Source organism: Artemia franciscana, chromosome 12 (genome assembly GCF_032884065.1).
Source record: "Artemia franciscana chromosome 12, ASM3288406v1, whole genome shotgun sequence".
In the NCBI taxonomy this organism is placed as follows: domain Eukaryota; kingdom Metazoa; phylum Arthropoda; class Branchiopoda; order Anostraca; family Artemiidae; genus Artemia; species Artemia franciscana.
The window spans coordinates 27,019,015-27,044,348 of record NC_088874.1 but is presented as its reverse complement, the minus strand read 5'-3'; the positions used below and the strand labels follow the sequence as shown (position 1 = coordinate 27,044,348).

The 25,334-nt window shown below is 35.9% G+C and overlaps 1 protein-coding gene across 1 annotated transcript in view; it reads left to right on the top strand.

The window, feature by feature from the left end:
- Positions 1 to 25,334, top strand: part of LOC136033934 (pre-mRNA-processing-splicing factor 8) — a 96,395-nt gene that overhangs the window by 61,005 nt on the left and 10,056 nt on the right. The window contains exons 16-21 of the mRNA XM_065714951.1: positions 1,647 to 1,887; positions 6,253 to 6,486; positions 10,596 to 10,832; positions 11,812 to 12,138; positions 14,326 to 14,772; positions 18,342 to 20,409. Coding sequence (XP_065571023.1) covers positions 1,647 to 1,887; positions 6,253 to 6,486; positions 10,596 to 10,832; positions 11,812 to 12,138; positions 14,326 to 14,772; positions 18,342 to 20,409 — 3,554 coding nt within the window. The remainder of the gene's footprint in view (positions 1 to 1,646; positions 1,888 to 6,252; positions 6,487 to 10,595; positions 10,833 to 11,811; positions 12,139 to 14,325; positions 14,773 to 18,341; positions 20,410 to 25,334) is intronic.

Here is a 25,334-nt window from a genome sequence, read left to right as displayed (position 1 = left end):
TTTAAATCAATCTGTTGATTCTTATAATTTTGCTAGAGCTCATGCCATATGAGCTCTTGGCTTTTCCAACCTCGTCATAAGTGCCATATGAGCTCTTAGCTTTTGTTTTTCCAAAAAAATAGGAATACCAAAGCGGAATTACTTTGTTCGTTTTCTTATTCTTTTGTTTCCACCAGAGTGTTTCGTCTATTTTTTCGAAAAACTAGCAATAACCAAGCGGAATTGCTTTGTTTCTTTTCTCATTCTTTTCTTTCAACCAAGGTTGTTTGGCTTTTTTTTTGTCAAAAAATTGCAACAACTAAGCAGAATTGCTTTGTTTCTTTTCTCATTTTTAAGCTCCAACCAGGGTTCTTCCACTTTTTTTCTAAAAAATAAAAATACTAAAGCAGAATTGTTTTGTTTATTTTCTCATTCTTTTGTTTCAACCAGAGTGTTTTGTCTGTTTTTTTTTTTTTTTCAAAAACTAGCAATAACCAAGCAGAATTGCTTTATTTCGTTTTCTCATTCTTTTGTTTCAACCCGGGTTATTTACTTTTTTCTAAAAATTAGCAATTTATTTATGGATAGATCCTAAGTTCGTTCTTCCACTAAAAATATAAATTTTACCGTCTATATGAAGGGAAGATTCTGAGTCTATAAATAGAACTGTTCTTTCATTGAAAATTGTAAATCTGATCCAGGTATCTATGGTAAAGTGCAGAATACGATGTTCTGTGCATCTGCACGCGAGTTAGTTGCATTCATGTGAAGTTAGGTTTCAGCATTGATGCACCGGACCGAGACTGTCATTATTAGTGGATCCCTCTTTATGTACAATTTGTGTTAAAAAAAATCGTAACATTTCATTTAAATACTTAAAAAAAAGATATTGGGTCTCATTGTTGGAGTAATAGTATTATTTGAGTAAAGATCACTGTCAATAGAGAGGGTTTCTTTTTGAACGAAAGATCTTCAAAATTAGAAAATTTGTCATCCAAGTTCGTTTTATCAGATTTGGAGGATTCCAGGGGCATAGGAAATTTCCAAGAGTACAACTGTCTGTAAATATGTACAAGAGGGTAACTTTTCTACCCTTTTTTTGTATTTTCAGAAAAGTGAAAGGGTTTATTCGTTTAAATGACAAAACTTCCTTACTCTGTTAAGGATCTCATCAATATTAAAAAATTGTGGAATTGGCAATGAAAATAATATGCAATTCTAATACTTAAAACGATACATAAATTACTCTATTTGTGGCAAGGGTTGCTTTGCCTGTCAGACAGGCAATTTTTGAGGCATTGTGAAAATTTATTCAAACTTTAGCAGAGACAGGAGTAGTGGCTGAGAGGAGAGGGGTTGGGAGCCTCCTTCATAGGGTAGTATCTGTTCTCTATAGGTATAATGCTGTTTTTACTTTTACAAATTTATAAGATTAAATATAACAAATCAAAAGATGGAAAGCTTTTTTGTTTAAATTTTATTATTTTAGGGATTCTATGAGTACTTGAAGATATAAAAGCTGTCGAGTAATTCCAAACATATTGTTTTATGCCACATAATTTTGTTTTTTTCCTGCGTTTTTGCTTTGAGTATGAGTTTCTACCTTTTTCTAGCCTTGTATCACAGTGATTGTTATCACGAATTAGCACATTTTATATCTTCTATAGGTTCACAGCTGAAGAGGCCCGTGACTTGATTCAGCGCTATCTAACAGAACATCCAGATCCGAATAATGAAAACATTGTTGGCTATAATAACAAAAAATGCTGGCCTCGCGATGCACGCATGCGACTTATGAAACATGATGTTAATCTTGGTCGAGCCGTTTTTTGGGACATAAAGAATCGGCTCCCACGCTCAGTGACTACGATCCAGTGGGAAGGAAGCTTTGTATCTGTTTATTCAAAGGTAAAATTTGTACTTAGTTTTTAGCTGCTTATTCATGTGTTCGTTCAGTAATAAAAGCTCTGCCAATATTGGAAAACGGGATCTCCCAGGACGTAAAACAGTAGTGCGATCTGGGTAACATAACTGTTGCCCAAGTGTTAACTAGAGGATGTACTTTGAGGACTGGATATATCAATCCAGATATTTATTCGTTAACGAGATTCTCTATTCGTTAACGGATTATTAACGGATATTATTCGTTAACGAATATATCCATTGAACTGGATATATCAATCCAGATATTCATTCGTTAACGAGATTCTAAGGTTCAGTGCGACATGGCAGCGTCACCTCTGGTAATTTACAATCATTACATCATGCTACATCAGCTACATCATGCTCGAAATTTATACTTAGTTTTTAGCTGCTTATGTATATGTTCGTTCAGTATTAAAAGCTCGGTTGTATTGGAAAAACGTCTGTCTGTTATGAAATTGGAAAAACGTTGTTAAAAACGTTTCAGTCTGTTAAACCGTAATTTCACATAACTGTCAAACACTACGCTCTTGTTTTAAATAGACAGTGAGTCCACCGGACAGTTTCTTATTCCTGGGTTTTACATTCACGTAAGTTACTTTTTGAATTTTTATTAATACATTAATCATTGGTGCCGTTCGGATCTTTCATCGAAATGTAGTTCAACCCTAGTTACTAGGGCTATAATCCCCGCTAGGGTTCTTGCTTACTGGGGCTATAACTAACTTCCTGGGGAGTCTATATAATTAATTGTAATTCATTTATGTGTTTGTATAATTTTAAAGTTAGATATATGTCATTGAAAAGCTTCCAGACATAGGTTGGGGTGTGACCTTGTTTTCTGAGACATGTGTTGGGGTGTGACCTTGTGTTCTGAGACATGGGTTGTCTTAATATTATTTTTTTTTCTTTTTCCACTATTATTTACTATGGTAATAGCTATTTACTAAGTATTCCAATTTACTGATGGGCTATTAATAAATTCATAAATCTTTTCGCAAATTCTCATATTGCATTTTAATTATGTTCACTGTTATTGAACGAAAAGTAGTCATATTCTAAAGAAAACTAGTCATTATTAATTACAGGTAAATTAATATTGTTTTCATATTCTCAAGCACATAGAATTCTTGTGTTTCTTCTTAAAGATTAAATTTCCAGAGTATTCCCGAATTTGTGAAAAGGTCTTTTGACATAAAGATGAAACGATCAGAAATGGGTTTTGTTAAGGCCAAATGAAAATACTGAAAACACACACAAAGCGAATATTTCGACAGTACAACTGCCTGTCTTCCTTAGTGCGAACGAAAACATTTAAGTAAAATGCCAAAAAAGACAAAGAAAAAAACAAAACCAGTGCGGAGAGTCAATGTGAAAACACAAACCTATAAAAACCAATGAAAAAATCAAAACTTAAAAAATGAATGAAATTCAATAAAAGCCAAGATTAGAAGAATCAAAACCAAATTCCTAACAACTGAAAAACGCGTCATTCACCAAATATCCACAATTCGCACAGAATTCAAAAACTCAAGAACCGCAATATCGAAAGATATTGTCGTTCGCTTTTCTTTCGCGATGAAGAAGAGAGGAGTTCGTCCTTTCGAAATATTCGCTTTGTGTTTATTTTTTCAGTATGTTCGTTTGGCCTTAACAAAAAACATTTTTAATCTTTACTTCTTTCTATTATTTGCAGGCCAATGTGGTTTAAGGAATTATCAAGGTCTTTTAAGGGAATTCTTTGCCATTAAAATTATTTTGCGAGCTTCAAGATCGGCTGACCGTTTCACAGATACAGAGGTCCCTTGCGAATTATCCCAGGGACTAATTATCATTGAAAGCTGTTGAGAATTTACTGTTTGACTTTGAAATTTAATTGAAAAGACAACGAAATTTTATTCCCCCTGTATCAAGGTTTTCAATCAAAGTGGTTAGCACTACAGAGAACTTTGAAAGCTGCCAAACTGGTTAAGGCAGGGCGGACTCTCAAGGAATCTTCCTATACCTCCCAGGTTAAACATTTGGAGTTTGCCTAACGTTCCTGAATTAGTGATTTCGGCGGTTTTTATGTCTATAGAAATAAAAAAAATCTGGTGAATATTTGATCTAATCAAATCTTAAACCCGACAATTATTTTTTTTATAATTCCAAAATAATTATAAAACCTGTTTCGGGTTTGCATTCTAGATTGCTATACTTGACACTGTTGTTGTGGGGTATCAAAAAATACAGCAAAAATTTTCTATTCAACAACCAGAAATTAATTTCTATAATATATACTTCCTGGTTGCAATCCCTTCAAATACTTTACATATTTGTGTTCCCAAGTCAAAAATTCCCCTCAAAAGACTAGATCCAGCTGTTATCGGAGCGTGTGAGAATGCATAAATTACACCAAGGGACTAACCACTCCGATTGTTCAGGAGCAATTCAGTCAAGTATTAGTTAGTTGTAACCTGTTTAAACAGAGTCTAGAGAATAAGCAGCGTGCAGACATCAAACTGCCGGTTAATAAATACATATAAAAAATTCTATTGTATAAATAATTACAAGAAGAATTGCTAAGGATAGCCTGCGCCTAATCGTAATTTTGAGTGAGAAACCCCTTAGGCTCAACCTTCTTATGTTTGTTTAGTTGAAGCGATGAAGAAAACTGATACCTTAGTATTTGACTGAGTTGCTGTCTCGGAAAAAAGAATTGACTAGGGAGTAGAAGATTTGGACTTAGGCTAGGCCTTAATTGACATTTTCTTTGAGTTGATTTTTAGTGTTTACCTAACAGGTATGCTACAACATTTTTATAAACCGCCCTTTTCTGGGCTTTAGAAAAGAAACTTCTGCTCTGTTTAATTAAAAAAAAAAATTTAATTAAACGATTTAAAAAAATCGTTCAATTTAAAAAAAATCATGCTTTTTAATCATACAAGTGCCATTAAAACCGGATATTTCAGGCACAGAACAAGAGAAGCAAGAATTTAACGTTTTCCCAGAAATGTCCATTTTCACAGAAAGAATTTAACAACAAGAATTTAAGGCACAAGTTTTTGAAATTAAAAAAGATAAAAGTTTGAACAGCAGCTTTCCCATCTGTATGATAAATGTGATAAAAAATGCAAAGGCATTGTATGTGTAGACAGTACCGTATACACTACCGTATATGTAGAAGTTAAATTATTTCTGGGAAAATGGATATTGGCTTTTAGTTCGTTTCTAATAATTAGATGTTGTTCGGGTCTCCTATCCAAGACGATTTTATGTTCATAATTTCAATAATTCTTAAATGAAAAATGAAGTTTCTTACCATTATTTGCTGAAAGTATAATTTTTAGTTTTTTAATGGTATGCTAGATTTTCTTTGCAATAAAGAGAATTGTTTATTATTCAAATTGGAATTTCAAGGAGAATTCAGGAAGATTTGAGTTTTTTCTGGGGGGGGGGGGTCAAGGTCTTCTCCTTTGCATGCGTCCCTAGTAATACACAAACAATGGCACAAAAACAAAATTCATTGCATCTTGCTTCAAAAATTAATAGATTCCTGATTGTTCATTGTTTACTTATATTGTGGCTCAAATCTTCAGGGGTTATAAATTCACCTGGAGTTTTGCCAAGCTCCTTGCCTTTTTCTTCCATGTCACAAAAAACACTATGCTTAGGTCTGATGTGCTCTGTTACCATTGTTACTACCATTCTTGTTTTAGGGTTCTTTTATGGTTTTAGATATTTTAGGGTTGTTCACTAACTTGTATTTGGTAATGTGGCTAGAGTTTTTGTTGTTTTAGGGTTGTTATATATTTTGGGGTTGTTTACCTTCTTGTGTATGGTAATTTCATATGGTCCCGATTCAGGTAATAAATCTTTGGTTTAAACCTATTTCTGATTTTTTTGTTTAAATGTTTCAAAACTTAAATTCATTCTAAGTTTTGCGGTTGGGCTTTTTCAGTTATTAAATAAACAAAAGGTACCATGATTAAGTAATTTGATTTTCTTTGAATGCCATACCCCTAAAATAATATTTTGCCGTTATTATTTTTAAACATCAAAACTGGCCATAAATTCACCGTGATAGTTTGACATGGGTAGGGTGAGTGCTAAAAAGTCTAATAATTCCCTGGTTTGAGAGGTGCTGCTGGAGTTTATTTTCACTTGTGCAGTATCTCCTGCCAATTATGTTTTTATTGACATATATTTGTTTCTTGCACATCACATGTGTGAGTAAGGGAAGCTCCTACACAAAAGTCCTTGGGAAAGCGGCTTGATTTCTTAAGACTATAACAACCCACCCTTATGCCGCGCAATAGTTTCTTTTTGGCCTCATTTTTTGTTTTGTATAATATGTAATAACTGTTTCAGGACAATCCAAACCTGCTGTTCAACATGTGTGGTTTCGAGTGTAGAATCCTCCCTAAGATTCGTATGACACACGAAGAATTCACCCATAGAGATGGTGTATGGAATCTTCAAAACGAGGTCACCAAAGAAAGAACTGCTCAGTGTTTCCTTCGTGTTGATGATGACTCATTGACCAAATTTCATAACCGTGTTCGTCAAATTCTCATGGCCTCTGGTTCGACTACTTTCACCAAAGTAAGTTTCATTGATGCGATATTTAGAAATTGATTGGAACTAATTAACATTGGAATGATATGTTTAGTCACAGTATAATCTATTCAGTAACCAATATGTGTTATAAGATGCGTAAGTGTCTTTGTCACATTGAAAAGAAAAACAAAACCATCCAGTCTAGGGGCAGGTACCCCCCCCCCCCCGCGAAAGGTCGAAGTCACATTAATTACAGATATAAAGTGGCAAATAATACGAACAGAGACCAAAGCTTGTTGCCCCCCCCCGGAACATAAATTACGCCCCCTCCTGGTCCAGTGGGCATATTGAAGAACTATTTTACTCGTCTTGTCGCTTAAAAGTAATTTGTTAATTACGATGACTTTGCTATAGCCCCATCTAATTTGGCATAATGGCACTGTTTTAATTGACGAATAGCAGGAATAAGATAATTCAGTTTGAGCAACAACGTGAATAAAGCCGTTAGTAATAATAAGGCTAAAGTAGAAGAGCGTTTAATTTTTTCTATTTATCTTAGTATTGAAGTAATATTCGGTCACAAGTTCGTAAGGTCTATACATTTGGAAAGAAAGGATGCCCTGGTTGTTTGAAAGGATGCGCTGATAACAGTGTATCCTTTCCTGGTTGGAGGAAAAGATGTCCTTTCTTGTACATAAATAAAAGACAAAACGAAATATGTTTACCAAAATTCATGTATAGGTTTCCTGAATCGTATATTCCTTTTTATCCATGCTTTCATCATTCGAGAGAGGGCTTACGGTTAATAGACCAACGCTAGGACCTTTGTAGTCAAGAAGCCTCGTTAATTAACAAATGAATGAGTAGGTATTTAAAATCAAGTTTACTTCTGTGTCTCTGTAGGTACATGCATCGAGAAAAAAAAACCATCTAAACTCTGCACTAGACATATGAAACTAATTTAAAATGTTCTTGGAACAAGAGCTTTTTCTATAGTCTGCAGAAATCCTCCCTCCCCCCTATTCTCTTAGAAAATTCAGGATATATAGGATCCTGCAGAATATGGTTAGAAACTGGCTTTTACTATAAACTATAAAAAGTCGCTGAAAAGAAAATTTACGAGAAACAAAAAAGAAATTTATTTGAAATTACGTCATGCAATGGCTGAAAATGGATCATTTGGTTATTGAATCGATGATTGTACGGATCATTTTGACGGACTTCGTTTTAAGGAGCACAGGAATGGCAATTGGAGACCACGGAAACAAATGGGGAGGAAAAACTCTCCTGGACTTAGATTATGCTGATGATCTAAGCATCCTAGATGAAAGTGTGAGCAAAATGAATGAACTTTTAAAAGGTTTTGCGAGTTCAGGGTGCTAGAATAGGTTTGAAAATTAATGTTAAGGAGACTAAATCGCTGAGGCTAGGAATAAGTGAAGATGAAAAGGTGGCGTTGGGTAACAAAAGATTGACAAAAGATTGATCAGGTGGGCAGCTTCATTTACCTTGGTATTATTATTAGTAAAGAAGTTGTGAGCAGTGAAGATTATAAAATTAGAATAGCCAAGGCTCAGGGTGTTTTTTCTCAATTAAAAAATTTGGAAGATTAGGAAGATCAGTCTGCAAACCGAAATTAGAGTATTGGAAGGTACAGTGGTGACAGTGGTCAAATATGGCTCTGAAGCATGGGCGCTCCGAAGAGCGGATGAAGATATACTAGATGTTTTGCAGAAAAATTGCCTACGGATTGTTCTGGATATCCGACTGACTGATCGTATTTCAAACAGTAGGCTGTACGAAAAGTGTGGTTTAATCCTGCTTTCTAGGGCTATGATGAAAGAAAGGTTGAGATCGTTAGGGCACGTTCTGCAGATGAAGGATGACAGATTGTCCTTTTCGGCCAAATGTCTAGGGCTAAACGGAAAACAGGTCGTCCTCGTCTGGGATGGGATTTTTTCAGGGTGTAAAGAGCGAGGCTCTGAATAGATTGGGATGGAGGAGGAGCGTGCGTTGTTGCGTTGGCCTCAGGCGGCCTGGTGCTCTGGTGAGTTGTTAGTAGTAGTAGTAATGGCTGAAAACCCGAGGTAAAGGAAGCAATAAATACTTTAGAGACAAGCTTTTCGCTTTATAAGAACTTGTGACGTTGGATTTTTAGCTAATATGAACGTTTATGTAAATTAAATCTTGTAAAATCAAATAAAGAGATTATATTGACTTTCCTTTTTCCTTTCGTTTTTATGGCACTTGGTATTAACCAAGTGACATATAGCAATCGCAAATTCTGTCGGTCTGTCTGTCTGTCTGTCTGTCGGTCCCAGTTTTGCTACTTTAGGCACTTCCATGTAACCTAGGACGATGAAATTTGGAAGGCGTATCAGGGACTGGACCATATTAAATTAGATATAGTCGTTTTCCCGATTTGACCATCTGGGGGTGAGTGGGGGGCCAGTTAATACGGAAAAATCGAAAAAATGAAGTATTTTTAACTTACGAACGGTTGATCAGATCTTAATGAAATTTGATGTTTGGAAGGATATCGTGTCTCAGAGCTGTTATTTTAAATCCCGACCGGATCTGGTGACATTGGGGGGGGGGGAGTTGGGAGGGAGAAACCTAAAATCTTGGAAAACACTTAAAGTGGAGGGATCGGGATGAAACTTGATGGGAAAAATAAGCGGAAGTCCTAGATACATGATTGACATAACCGGAATGGATCCGCTCTCTTTGGGGTAGTTGGGGGGGGGGTTAATTCTGAAAAATAAGAAAAAATGAGGCATTTTTAACTAACGAACGGGTAATCGGATCTCAATGAAATTTGATATTTAGAAAGATATCGTGTCTCAAAGCTCTTATTTTAAATCCCGACCAGATCTGTTGACATTGGGGGGAGTTGGAGGGGGAAATCTTGGAAAACGCTTAGAGTGGAGGAATCGGGATGAAGCTTGGTGGATAGAATAAGCAAATGTCCTTGATACGTGGGTGACGTAACCGTACTGGAGTCGCTCTCTTTGGGGGAGTTGGGGGGAGGGGTTCAGTGATTTGGCTATTTTGGTGCTTCTGGACGTGTTAGGACGATGAAAATTAGTAGGAGTGTCAGGGAGCTGCACAAATTGTCTTGATAGAGTCGTTTTCCCAGATTCGACCATCTGGGGGGCTAAAGGGAGAGGAAAAATTAGAAAAAATGAGGTATTTATAACTTACGAGTGGATGATCGGACCTTAATGAATTTTGATATTTAGAAGGACATCGTGACTCAGAGCTCTTATTTGAAATCCCGACCGGCATTAAGCCTCTGATTTTCCTTTTAAATCAATCTATTGATTCTTAGAATTTTGTTAGGGCTCATACCATATGAGCTCTTGGCTCTTAGCTCTTCTTGCCTCGTCACAAGTGCCATATGAGCTCTTAGCTCTTGTTTTAGACTAGTGTGACTATATATAAATATTTAACTATATTTTTCTAAAAATATAGTTAAATTCAGGCATTTTGAGTAAAAAAAGTGTTTGCATAATTTCTAATAAAGTTTGTTATGTAGAATTTTTATAATGTTATCAGACGTTCTTTAACATCCACATTTTTTTTTGTCATTAATGATTTCTTTTTCTTTTTTTGCTGAATTTATGGCAGTAGATGAACAAAAAATCCATGCGCAAAAAATTTTGGCAAAGGAAGCACTCTTATTACCATTGCCGAATCAGTGTAAAAAATGCTTTTAGTTAAAGTATGCTTTTTTATTTTTTTTTTTTTTTTTTTTTTTTTTTTTTTTTTTTTTTTTTTTTTTTTTTTTTTTTATTTTTTTTAATGAAGTGAGAAAAAAATATTAGAAAAAGGTCTAATTTTATTCCTCAGTTGTTTTAAATTTGAAGAATTTTAAAATTGGACTTGTTAGTTTCAACCTTTTAACTTGGGTTGTGATTACTTTATCCTGTAGTAGTTGTCTTCTGTATTTTCCGACTACTAAGAGTTAAGAGTGAAGCTTTAAACACACCAGAGGTGGAAGAGGGGGAACCTGCTGTGTTACTAGGAGGCTTGTTGCTGAAATAATTTGTTAGTATCAGGTGTTGTAGAACGTGCAAGGATAAGTTGGGCTGATCTCTGCTAGTATTTTGGAATAAACGTTTTGGTAAGAGTAATATTTTTATCTTTTTTAGATTGTCAACAAATGGAACACGGCACTGATTGGTCTTATGACTTACTTCAGGGAATCAGTTGTAAACACACAAGAACTGCTGGACTTGCTTGTGAAGTGTGAGAACAAAATACAAACTCGTATCAAAATTGGACTGAACTCCAAAATGCCGAGTCGATTTCCTCCAGTCGTTTTCTATACGCCAAAAGAGCTGGGAGGTCTGGGTATGCTGTCGATGGGACATGTGTTAATACCTCAGGTAAGATACATCAATACCTCAGAGTCTTGACTGCGCTAATTGATATTTTATTTTGATATTTTAACGTGCATAAGTGAAGTCTTTTGAGATAGCCGAAATATTGCGAGGAAGAAATAAAATTTTTGTTCAAAACTCTAATTCAGTTTGTTATAATCATGGACAATCTTCTGACAGCAAAACTAAGCTAATATAGACTAATATTTTGACTGGATAGCCAGTCTGCAAAATTAAGGATTCCGATTACAAACTCCTCCATAAAAATTAAATTTAAATTAGTGGGTCAAAGAAACTTAGCGTCAGATAACTTTAGCGTCAGATAACTTTAGAAATTCAGATAGCACTCAGATAACAGAAATTTGAAATTTAAGTAACACTCTAAGTGAATTAAATTAAAATGCTTAAGTACTCTACATAGGGTTCACTTAAGTAACTCTGACAAACCGACTCCATTTTTATTATAAAAGAACAAAACCAGTCTGGTGAATGAGAATTTTTTTAAGACAGTGACAAGTAAACTATACATTAAAAAATAAATTATTCCATACTGTCAACAATCAAATTAGTGCTTTATTAGATTGTCTATGGTAAAGAATAAATTTTCTTTATAAATACAAATTTGCCGAATGAAATTAAATCAAATTGAAGCTGAAAAAATAAGTTTTCCCTTTCTCGGAACAAAGCTTGGTCTCCTGGTACTACCATTTGAATGTGGATTTAAGTCCCTTAATTGCGCTGCACGGTTTCACAAAGTATCATTTGCCCAAACAGTCCACGTCACTCAATTCTTTTAGTTAAAATTCCCGCAATATCACCTCAATGCCATTTGTTCCATGTATGTGCGTTCAGGGGTTTCGAATTTCATTCAAAAGATGATTTATAGAAAAGATGATTATGGTTGTCAAGTTAAATTATTGTTATTCTGCTTGTAATAGCTGTTGAAATCATCTTTTTAATGTTCAACGTTTTCTTGCTGTTTTAGTCCGATCTACGGTGGTCAAAGCAAACTGAAGTTGGCATAACCCACTTCCGTTCGGGTATGTCTCACGACGAAGATCAGCTCATTCCCAACTTGTACCGATACATTCAGCCTTGGGAAGCCGAATTTATTGACTCGCAAAGGGTATGGGCAGAATATGCTCTCAAAAGACAAGAGGCTAATGCTCAAAATCGAAGATTAACCCTTGAAGATTTGGAAGACTCTTGGGACAGAGGTATCCCTAGGATTAACACACTATTCCAGAAGGATAGACATACCCTGGCTTATGATAAAGGATGGCGTGTTAGGACTGAATTTAAACAGTATCAGGTGAGTTGATTTTTTGTGCTTGGAAATTTGTTATATGTTTGTTAATGTTTTATGTAATGCGTCTTTGTCTTAAAATAAATAGGCGTACGGTCAATTTTACTCAAGAAAATTGTCATTTAATGCCTTGGGTTGAAAATCGAAATGTATCAAAAAGCAATATAATTAGGAGACGGCAAATTATTTACATTTACGTCGTTCGTTATCCTCATGTGGTCTGAAATTGCATTCAGAATCTCTGAATAATGCCAAAGACTTCTATAACTTTGTTGTTGGAAGGGTAGGGAAAGGAGCTGAGTCGTCTTTTTCTGTTTCACTTACATGTCGGCAAGGAAGAGGGGAGGGATTAAACCAATACCCAAATTAGACGAAGTAAAGAATAAAGCTCTGAATATGTTGAGGCGAAGGATCCTCCCCTGCTGTGTGGATGTGGCTCATCAGTTTTCCCTGGCTGCCTGTATTTAAACCATAGTATTTGATTAGAATGGGTTAACCGTCGCTTTTCTGGTGAGTATAATTTATAAAGGGTATAAATTTCCACGGTTATTTAAAATCAATCATGATGCATGCAGCAAAGTGGAATATAACTGAAATTTCAACGGTTTAAATAAGTAATTTGGACTTAGTAATAGAAAGAAGGCTATCAACAAAAATGTTTACTATGAATTCCAAGCATTTTGCCAAAATATGACAGTCAGGATAATTGAAATGATATACTATAATGACAATTTAAATATATGAAATATCTGGGTGACGGGTCTAAGGGTCCACTTTGGGCTCTTTTCATATCCAAATTATAAATAATTTTAATCTGTTGAATTATTAATTTTGAAAAAACAAAAACCAGTGGTTGAATACCTCCCTCGTTTCCTTTGTGTTTATGTTGTCTGTTTGTCACTGGAAATGTGGTGGTTGGTTTTTATTTAATTTATACTATTATGATGCCGAAATAATTCTATTCACAAGTAGTTTATTGGCTCGTCGTCTTAGCAAGTAGAGTAGCTCAGAACAATGGGGTGGAGGAAGAACGCGAGCAGATGTTATGGCTTCAGATTGTCTGGTGCTGCGATTAGTTGTTAGTAATATTTTTATTCGTTGAAATACTATTCAAAGGTGAAGGGAGGCGTGGTGTAATCAAGTATCCTAGGCCTGGTATTAAATAATAAATAATTTTGGGCTACTTTTCTTCCTAGCTAGTGAGATGAAAATGGATCTTTTTTGCACCTTAACTTGATGAACAGACGTCTTTTATGCGTTGCTTAACTATTTCGAGCAAAGCGATGATAATCAATATTTAAGATTTGTTATAAATGTTAAATAGTTTTGTTTGTTTTTACATTGTATTGATTTGACTTACTTCTTAAATGATATGTATTGATACTGAACGCTGCATTTTATATACTTGCTACATTTTTTCCCATTTTTTGTTTGCTTGAAAAATCAAAAATACAATTATAAGCTTTCATTTTATGTAAAACTGGTGCTATCTGGTGCCAAGGTTTTATATGTGCAAAAATTAGGCGGGGGAGGGATATTGGGTTTTATAGTTGCCCTAGCTCAAAACTCTCCCATTTCCATTTAGCTTGCTTGCTGGATAAAAATCAAAAAAACGTAAAATTTGACTTTTATTCCTCTTGAAACTAGGGGAGGCTTTTGTGTCAAAACCTGGAGATAAGAAAACCAAAGTGTTGAATAATTTCCTGGTTTTTCGTTTGGATGAAAAATGAAATTGTAGGTCTTGCTCTACTTGAAAATCATAAATCGATTATTTTCCGCAATATTACCATCAAGGGACCTTACGGTTTTTATATTTGAAAATGGTTTTGGGGACGTGGGAGATTAAAGGTTATATATCTTATACTACCAATATCTTTGTTTTGTTTTTCTTCCTATATAAAAGAAGGGCTAAAGTAAATCGATAGTACTCTACCTAGCGACCTAAAGCTGCAAAAAGGGAATTTGCTTTACTGTTTTTGTCTTTGATTGGGAAACTGACTGGTTTGGTTAAAAACCAGTGAAATTAATTAGGGGAACGTTTATTTATACAATTAAGGGCATTCGAAAATAAAGAAGGGTATTTAGGAACAAAAATGAGCTGGATCTGTCTCGTAATACCTGTATATTTAGCTCAGTCAATATTTTGAGTTTTAAATATTTTGAGTTTTGCAATATATTGGTTTACTTTTCCAGGTTCTGAAGCAAAATCCCTTCTGGTGGACTCACCAACGTCACGACGGCAAACTGTGGAACTTGAATAACTATCGAACTGACATGATTCAAGCCCTTGGCGGTGTTGAGGGTATCCTTGAACATACATTATTCAAAGGGACCTATTTCCCCACCTGGGAAGGTCTCTTCTGGGAAAAGGCCTCTGGTTTTGAGGAATCGATGAAGTATAAAAAGTTGACAAATGCCCAGAGATCGGGTTTGAATCAAATTCCAAATCGGCGATTTACGCTCTGGTGGTCTCCCACTATTAATCGCGCAAATGTCTACGTGGGATTTCAAGTTCAGTTGGATTTGACGGGTATTTTTATGCATGGCAAAATTCCAACCTTGAAGATATCGTTGATTCAAATTTTCCGTGCTCACTTGTGGCAGAAGATCCATGAGTCGGTTGTTATGGATCTTTGTCAGGTAAGTTTAATAACTTTCTTCAGGGTTCCTTTCAATTTTAGCTTTGACTAATTATGCTCACTTCTCATCCAAGCATCAACATGTACAAATTCTGTTATTGTATGTTGGAACATCTAAGAGCTAATTTGAGAGTAATTAGTACTGGCTGTAGCAGAGAATTCATTGCAGAGGTAAAAAAAAAAAATTAGAATGTAAACATTATGTAACCCTAATCTGGTAAAGGTATATTACGTGAGTAATAAATATAAAAGGTATAGTACATGAGTAAAAAAAAATTAGAATGTAAACATTGTGTAACCCTAATCTGGTAAAGGTGTATTACGTGAGTATATCCATGAAAGTTCTGTCCGAAATGGGCTCAGTTTGCTATTAGACTAGTTAAAGACTTACGCCAGATGGCAGACTTTGCTTTTTCTTTGTTCTTGTTTTTTCTCCTTTTTCCCAATTTAACTTTACCATCTTATTACGTTCTGTTTTACTACCCGGATTTGCTCGGAAAGGGCTATACGAAAAAGTTTGAGGGCTATATCAAACGAAAAATTGTTTTGCGAAAAAAATATTTTTACTGTCGATGAAAAGATTAGAAGAGGAGGTTTTATGTTGTTAATTGAAAAATTCAGAGATGTCATTTATTTCATTGGATAGTTTAAAGAGCAAAGAAGACTTACGACAAAGAATTTTTCTGGACGCTATCTGTGTCAGAAGATGCATCTTGATCAAATTAAGCTTTTCCTTTAAAGTCCGCGTGGCTCTTCAAGTTTTTTTTTCGTTAGCGCTGAATAGGCGAAATATTTTCATCATTTTCAGCACATAAAATAACATTATGTGTTACAGAAAATAAGAATTTCACGTATTTGCTCGTGGGGTACAGCGATTATAGTATAAATAATTGAAGACAAATTTCTTGGATACCACCTCCCTACTTACCCCCTCCCAAAAAAAAAGTATATATGTTTTGGTATCCCGTCTCTAATTTTTAAGGCTTTTTATTTCATTCTGCCAATATTAGTAGCGAACCTATGAGCTCCCGCCTCCCGTGCATTTTTTTGGGATTGTTCCCATTTTAGTTTTAAGCGACTATGCCCAAGTCTGGTAAGAGTATCAACATGCCATATTTTGCCAAATGTTGAAAGAAATTTTTTTTTAAAGAACTAATTTGAGATTAACTGGTATTGGTGGTAGCAAAGAATAAATTTTACTTTTCAAAACAGAAATGCTATGATGAATGGAAACGGGTTTGAAAATTACATAGATAAACAACGATTTTGGCTCAATTCGGAAAATAAAATATGTTATAAGTTGCCTTTTTACACTGAATGTGAAAATAAAATCTGAATTTCGGGGTAGTGAACTGTAAGTAAGAAGCGACTTGGTCCAATAAAAACTGAAACTCTAAAAAATGGAAACTTGACAACAATAGGTACATAAAAAGTTCAATGTTCCCCATCAAAAGCTACGACCCTGAGAAAATATGTCCTTTTTTCGAAAAAGGGGGAAGCACTCCCAAAAAAACACGCGATCTTAATCAAAATCATACCACCATGTTCAACATATTAGAGAACCTGCATAAGTGTGTTTTTTTTTTTTTTTTTTTTTTTTTTTTTTTTTTTTTTTTTTTTTTTTTTTTTTTTTTTTTTTTTTTTTTTTTTTTTTTTTTTTGCCAGAAGCATGATCAGAGACACGTGTGTTTATTTGTTGTTGTTTTTGTTTTTTTTACCAGGTGATTATATGGAACCAATGGTCCTAGAAGATCAGGAGAGGGCCCATTCGAGCAGAAATTTAAAGCACTATTTCCCTTTTTAAGTATTAAATAAAAAAAAACTAATTTTTTTAGCTGAAAGTAAGGAGCGACATTAAAACTTAAAACGAACAGAAATTACTCCGTATATGAAATGGGTTGTCCCCTCCGCAATCCCTCGCTCTTTACGCTAAAGCTTTTAATTGTTTTAAAAAGTAGAATTGTGGCAAAGAGTCAAACTTCTACAGTAGGGTTCTCTGATACGCTGAATCTGATGGTGTTATTTTCGTTAAGATTCTACGACTTTTAGGGGGTATGTCCCCCTATTTTCTTAAATAAGGCAAATTTTCTCAGGCTCGTAGCTTTTGATGGATAAGACTAAACTTGATGAAACTTATATATTTAAAATCAGCATTAAAATGCGATTCTTTCGATGTAGCTATTGATATCAAAATTCAATTTTTTAGAGTTTTTGGTTACCATTGAGCCGGGTCGCTCCTTACTACAGTTCGTTACCACGAACTGTTTGAAACAAAACGATTGGAGGGTAACAAGAATTATTGTAGTCTTACAAGTATGATTGTTCTTAGAAATAGAGCCGACATATTCATTTAGAAAAAATTAAACTATCTTAAAATAATTCATGGTCGTTTTACCTTTTTGTTATTTGTAGAAGCAGTTGTAATTGTTATAATTGTTAGTAGCACTAGCTTTAATAATAGCAGTCGTAGTCTTGGAAGTCGTAATCATAATAGTCTTACTCAGTCCTAGCAGTAATAATAGTAGTAGCAGGTTTTTGCAAATAGTGTTATTTGGTTTTTTTAACATCCCCTTCAACATGCCCTGAAAGTTTCAATATAATATCCTAAGCTGTTCCCGAGATATTCCCCCTTAATACCCTTAATATTTCTTGAGATAGAGGATCCAACTATTGGATGACAAATTGCGCCTTATAATATTCCGACCCTTACTAGGTTTACGACATTTGAGAAGTTTGGACTGTTTAAGAAAATAAGTCTGATAAAATTTTATTTGATTATTTGAATTAGATATGAAAATAAAATCTTGCGCAGTAAGTTTTTAAATTTTGATATAAAAACACTTATGAAATAATGTGTTTGGAACAGTGCAAAAAAAAAAAAAATTGTGCAATTTGACCAATGAATCCATCATAAAATACTTATGATTTTTTTTGGCAAATTAAATACGCTCATTCCGTTACCATTAGCAAATGCGTTGTGTGGAAACCTAGTGTAAGGATTGATACACGTTAATGAACTCAATTTTGCCTAGTTGAGGTGAAAGATCGTTCTGTTCGGTGATTTCAGTGCTTGAATGTCGGAACCATCAAAACCCTTCTGAGAAGATGAACAACTATTTACGTAATGACTAATTAGTATCGCCAAGCTTTTGGGTTTTATGCTTGATAACAAGGTAATATTTATGCTGTGTTGCAAGACAGGCTAACAGATTTGATCTATTTTCTCCAATAAGTAAGAAAAATTTTATGGATTTCTTAGGTTAATTCTTGTTAGAGCGTTTTCGTTGGCCCTTTTCTTGTCATTTTTTCTTTTTTGGATTTTTTGAGAAATTAGGTTTGTTAGACTTACAAAGAGAAGAAAGTGCATTATTTGTGTGAGGGTACTACCTAATGCAGCTTTTGTGCTAAACTTAGAAATATAATCCGTTTTGTTTTGGTTTTTAACCAATACGCTTCCATGTTAATGTCATTTGTTTTCCCGTAGCGTCTTATTAATTTCCTCTAACCCTTTATTTTGTCGTAATTGATAAAAAGATTTGGGCTTGATATTAATTCTAATCCTTTTTGTAGGTATTTGATCAAGAGTTGGATGCTTTGGAAATTGAAACCGTTCAAAAAGAAACAATTCACCCCCGAAAGAGTTACAAGATGAATTCGTCCTGTGCCGATATTCTTTTGTTTGCTGCTTATAAATGGAACGTTTCCCGTCCTTCACTTCTCGCTGATAGCAAAGATATGCAAGACAATACAACTACCCAAAAATATTGGATTGATGTACAATTACGTTGGGGTGACTATGACAGTCACGACGTGGAGCGGTATGCCAGGGCCAAGTTTCTGGATTATACTACTGATAATATGTCCATTTATCCCTCACCAACTGGGCTTTTAGTTGCTATTGATTTGGCTTATAACCTTCACAGTGCTTATGGTCATTGGTTCCCGGGCTCGAAGCCACTTATCCAGCAAGCCATGGCTAAGATTATGAAGGCCAACCCTGCTCTTTATGTGTTGCGTGAGAGAATCAGGAAAGGTCTTCAGCTATACAGCTCTGAGCCGACTGAACCTTATTTGTCATCTCAAAATTACGGAGAATTATTTTCAAACCAAATTATCTGGTTTGTAGATGATACTAATGTATACCGTGTAACGATTCACAAGACCTTTGAAGGCAATTTGACTACAAAACCGATTAATGGTGCGATTTTCATATTTAATCCTCGAACTGGTCAACTTTTCTTGAAAATCATTCACACTTCAGTTTGGGCTGGACAGAAACGTTTAGGTCAGCTGGCCAAGTGGAAGACAGCAGAAGAAGTTGCTGCTCTTATTCGATCTCTACCTGTTGAAGAACAACCGAAACAGATTATTGTTACAAGAAAGGGTATGCTTGACCCATTGGAGGTGCATTTACTTGATTTCCCAAACATTGTTATCAAAGGTTCAGAGCTTCAACTTCCCTTCCAAGCTTGTCTGAAGGTTGAAAAACTTGGTGACCTCATTTTGAAAGCAACTGAACCACAGATGGTGTTGTTTAACCTTTATGATGATTGGTTGAAAACGATTTCTTCATACACAGCCTTCTCTCGTTTGATTTTGATTCTGAGAGCGTTGCATGTCAATAATGACCGTACGAAGGTCATTCTCAAACCTGATAAGACAACAATTACAGAACCTCATCATATATGGCCAACTTTGACTGATGATGAATGGATTAAGGTAGAGGTAGCACTGAAAGATTTGATCTTGGCTGATTATGGTAAGAAAAACAACGTTAATGTTGCATCGTTGACCCAGTCAGAAATTAGGGATATTATTCTTGGTATGGAGATCAGTGCACCATCTGCTCAAAGGCAGCAAATTGCTGAGATTGAGAAGCAGACAAAAGAACAGAGTCAACTTACCGCAACCACTACTCGTACCGTCAATAAACATGGTGATGAAATCATAACGTCTACTACATCCAATTATGAAACAACTACATTTGCATCGAAAACTGAGTGGAGAGTTCGTGCTATATCTGCTACAAATCTTCATCTGCGTACTAATCACATTTACGTTCCATCAGAAGATATCCGAGAGACTGGATTTACATACATCCTCCCTAAGAATGTCCTGAAGAAATTTGTGACGATTTCTGATCTTCGTACCCAGATTTCTGGATATCTTTACGGCATCAGTCCACCAGACAATCCGCAAGTTAAAGAAATTCGCTGTATTGTTATGCCACCTCAGTTTGGTGGTCCTCAGTCTGTAAACTTACCAACAATGCTGCCACAGCATGAATACCTCAAAGAGCTAGAACCTCTTGGCTGGATTCATACTCAGCCTAATGAACTCCCTCAACTGGCACCTCAGGATATCACCAGCCATGCTCGAATCATGGCTGAACATCCAGAGTGGGATGGTGAAAAAACCATCATAATGACCTGCAGTTTCACTCCCGGCTCTTGCTCCCTTCAAGCGTATAAACTGACTCCAAGTGGTTATGATTGGGGAAGACAGAACACAGATAAGGGTAATAATCCTAAAGGCTATCTACCGTCGCATTATGAAAAAGTTCAGATGCTTTTGTCTGACCAGTTCCTTGGCTTCTTTATGACTCCATCACAGGGCTCCTGGAACTACAACTTTATGGGTGAGTTTTTTTTTTTTGTTTTTTTTTATATATATATATATATACACGTGTAGAAACTATATGTATTGAGAAAGTGGTAGATTTAAAGTGTGAGAGTAAAATGTGACGGTTGCGCTTTTTTAAGTGCTAGTTGAACAAAACAAAGTGAAAATTTTCACTTTGATCTATAGAAACGAATAGAAAGATCTATAGATACGAATAGAAAGATCTATTCGGGGTTCTGAACAAATATATTCAAACTTGATAATATCATTAAGTGGTTGAAAAAGAAAGTTAAAATCTGTGATAAAGAAAAGTATAAATATTATCTCAGTTAACAAATTTAGCTCTCAGTTAACAAATTTAGCCTATGGCTTTTAGTATATATGGACCAGTGGGATATTGTCTTTTACTCGTAAGTATGATTTGATAAAAAGGATCAGTGTTGTCGTTATATGTAATGAAGAACAAATGCTTGTTAGTTTTAAACTAAATGATATGCGTGGCTGGGAAAAATTGTGCTCAGACAGAAAACGATTACTACTTTAAACTTATTAAATAATGTATATTTATCGTGTGAAAAAATATCGAATGGGTTTATGGCACAATGATAAGTCAATGGTACTTTGATTTTGCACAAAATATAAGTGTGATCCTTTGGTTGTTTGGTGCAATGATTTAACAAAGGTTCTCCTCTTTCCACTTAAGTTTGTCTCTGAAGTATGTTTTAAATTCTTATATCCTTAATCTTTGGCCCTTATCTAAGGGGTTGTAAACAAGAATGTGAATAGAAGTGGAATTTTAGCTCCAAATTTATAATTTGCTACTTCGAAAACTCCTAATACCAGCTTGATGGAAATTAACTATCACCAGTAAAACTTGTAAGTCTGGGAGGAAGAAGGAGAGAGTCTCAATGCCTTTTGGATACCAACTATCCAGGCCTAATGTATAGACCAAAGAATCCTTTAATTCCAGCATTTTATCAAAGATCGTGGGGGGGTATGCGTACATACCATATATTGATAATACTCTCGTTTTGGCTTAACAATATGTCAATGATCCTGCACCAAGTTTTTGCTTTTCATTTGCACCCTTCTTGCCCCCCCCCCCCCCCCCCCCAATAAAAATACTGTAGCTACGCCCCTGTTATTCTTCTTGCTTGAAATCTATTCTACGACAATTTTTTTTTTTACTAAAAACAATATTGAGACAATAATATTCAAATACAGACTGCTAATTTGCAGGGTTATATCCTTGAACAACTTACAATTCCCTGGAAATATAAAAAAAAAGAGAAAATTTTTTCGATGCTATGATATATTAAAGTGGCGTACTACTATACATTGGAGTGTCCTAACGATATGTCAATGGTCCTGCACTAAGCTTTTGCATTTCAGTTGCACCCCCAACGATATGAGCATCTTAATGATATGTCAATGGTCCTGCACCAAGCTTTTGCATTTCAATTGCACCCCTAACGATATGAGCATCTTAACGATATGACAATGGTCCTGCACCAAGCTTTTGCATTTCAATTGATCCCCTAACGATATGAGCACCTTAACGATATGTCAATGGTCCTGCACCAAGATTTTGCATTTCAATTGCACCCCTAACGATATGAGCATCTTAACGGTATGCCAATGGCCCTGCACCAAGCTTTTGTATTTCAATTGCACCCCTAACGATTTGAGCATCTTAACGATATGACAATGGTCCTGCACCAAGCTTTTGCATCTCAATTGATCCCCTAACGGTATGAGCATCTGAACGATATGTCAATGGTCCTGCACAAAGCTTTTGCATTTCAATTGCACCTCTAACGGTATGAGCATCTTAACGATATGTCAATGGTCCTGCACAAAGCTTTTTCATTTCAATTGCACCCCTAACGGTATGAGCATCTTAACGATATGTCAATGGTCCTGCACAAAGCTTTTGCATTTTAATTGCACCCCTAACGATATGAGCATCTTAACGGTATGCCAATGGCCCTGCACCAAGCTTTTGCATTTCAATTGCACCCCTAACGATATGAGCATCTTAACGGTATGCCAATGGCCCTGCACCAAGCTTTTGCATTTCAATTGCACCCCTAACGGTATGAGCATCTTAACGGTATGCCAATGGCCCTGCACCAAGCTTTTGCATTTCAATTGCACCCCTAATGGTATGAGCATCTTAACGATATGTCAATGGTCCTGCACAAAGCTTTTTCATTTCAATTGCACCCCTAACGGTATGAGCATCTTAACGATATGTCAATGGTCCTGCACAAAGCTTTTTCATTTCAATTGCACCCCTAACGGTATGAGTATCTTAACGATATGTCAATGGTCCTGCACAAAGCTTTTTCATTTCATTTGCGCCCCTAACGGTATGAGCATCTTAACGATATGTCAATGGTCCTGCACAAAGCTTTTGCATTTTAATTGCACCCCTAACGATATGAGCATCTTAACGGTATGCCAATGGCCCTGCACCAAGCTTTTGCATTTCAATTGCACCCCTAACGATATGAGCATCTTAACGATATGCCAATGGCCCTGCACCAAGCTTTTGTATTTCAATTGCACCCCTAACGATATGAGCATCTTAACGATATGACAATGGTCCTGCACCAAGCTTTTGCATCTCAATTGATCCCCTAACGATATGAGCACCTTAACGATATGTCAATGGTCCTGCACCAAGCTTTTGCATTTCAATTGCACTCCTAACGATATGAGCATCTTAACGGTATGCCAATGGCCCTGCACCAAGCTTTTGCATTTCAATTGCACCCCTAACGGTATGAGCATCTTAACGATATGTCAATGGTCCTGCACAAAGCTTTTTCATTTCAATTGCACCCCTAACGGTATGAGCATCTTAACGATATGTCAATGGTCCTGCACAAAGCTTTTGCATTTTAATTGCACCCCTAACGATATGAGCATCTTAACGGTATGCGAATGGCCCTGCACCAAGCTTTTGCATTTCAATTGCACCCCTAACGATATGAGCATCTTCACGATATGACAATGGTCCTGCACCAAGCTTTTGCATCTCAATTGATCCCCTAACGATATGAGCACCTTAACGATATGTCAATGGTCCTGCACCAAGCTTTTGCATTTCAATTGCACCCCTAACGATATGAGCATCTTAACGGTATGCCAATGGCCCTGCACCAAGCTTTTGCATTTCAATTGCACCCCTAACGATATGAGCATCTTAACGATATGACAATGGTCCTGCACCAAGCTTTTGCATTTCAATTGATCCCCTAACGATATGAGCACCTTAACGATATGTCAATGGTCCTGCACCAAGATTTTGCATTTCAATTGCACCCCTAACGATATGAGCATCTTAACGGTATCAGTGTTCGGACTCGCCTATAAATTCCAATAAATTCCTAAATTTTAATGCACTCCTATAAAATGCCTATATTTTGGCTAAAATCCTATTATTCCTATATTTTTGGCTGAAGAGCACTAAGAACATTGCTCATGATTTGTAATTTTCTGTCTTTTGATAATTAATTACAACTGTTGAGCTGTTTGAACTTAACTAATGCTTTGTGTTGGGCTTAGTAAGCTGCTTCTGCCTGGGCTATGCTGTTATGTTGACTTAGTAGCCTATGTTTTGTTTTTTGTCATCTTGGGCCTGTCCGAAATGAGCGAAGATCAGTATATAGGCTAGCAGTCACTGCTTACTGAGACTGGAGTTTTTGTGACTTATGTGTTTCCTGGCTAAACGCTGGCTGGCTGATGTGAATACGGCCCAGTTATTCAAATGGGCTATTCTAAGATAGTTGCTAATCGAGGGAAGTATAATAGACGTGCACTGGGTAGGCTATATGCTACATTTTGTGATCAATCTGTCCTTTATCTATCTGGTCTTTATCCCCTTCTAAAAAAAATGATGTTAATCAGATTCGGACTTTTTATTTCAGATATTGTAAATTTTCACTTTATCTCCCCCCTTGGTATTTCAATGGTAAGATAATTCGTAAGTTTGATGTCCCTGATAGAAGTGCAAAGTTGGCCCTCCTGCATGGAAGGTTGTCGGAATCAGCTTTTTATCGTTTATCGCCTCATCATCCTTTGGTCCGTCTGTTCGGTTAATCTCATTGTAGCATAGTGTTTTTATGGCACTTGGTATTAACCAAGTGACATATAGCAATCGCAAATTCTGTCTGTCTGTCGGTCCTGGTTTTACTACTTTAGGCACTTCCAGGTAAGCTAGGACGATGAAATTTGACCAGATTAAATTAGAAATAGTCGTTTTCCCGATTTGACCATCGGGGGGGGGGAGTGGGGGGCCCGTTAATTCAGAATAAATAGAAAAATGAAGTATTTTAACTTACGAACGGTTGATCAGAACTTAATGAAATTTGATTTTTGGAAGGATATCGTGTCTCAGAGCTGTTATTTTAAATCCCGACCGGATCTGGTGACATTGGGGGAGTTTGGAGGGGGAAACCTAAAATCTTGGAAAACACTTGGAGTGGAGGGATTGGGCTGAAACATGGTGGGAAAATAAGCACAAGTCCTAGATACATGATTTACATAACCAAAACGGATCCGCTCTCTTTGGGGTAGTTGGGATGGGGGGGGGATGATTCTGAAAATTAGAAAAAATGAGGTATTTTTAACTTACGGACGGGTGATCGCATCTTAATTAAATTTGATATTTAGAAGGATATCGTGTCTCAAAGCTCTTATTTTAAATCCCTCCCAGATCTGGGGACATTGGGGGAGTTTGGGGTGACCTAAAATCATGGAAAACGCTTAGATTGGAGGGATTGGGCTGAAGCTTGGCGGGAAAAATAAGCACAAGTCCTAGATACATGATTGACATAACCAGAACGGATCCGCTCTCTTTGGGGTAGTTTGGGGGGAGGTTGATTCTGAAAAATTAGAAAAAATGAGGTATTTTTAACTTACGAATGGGTGATA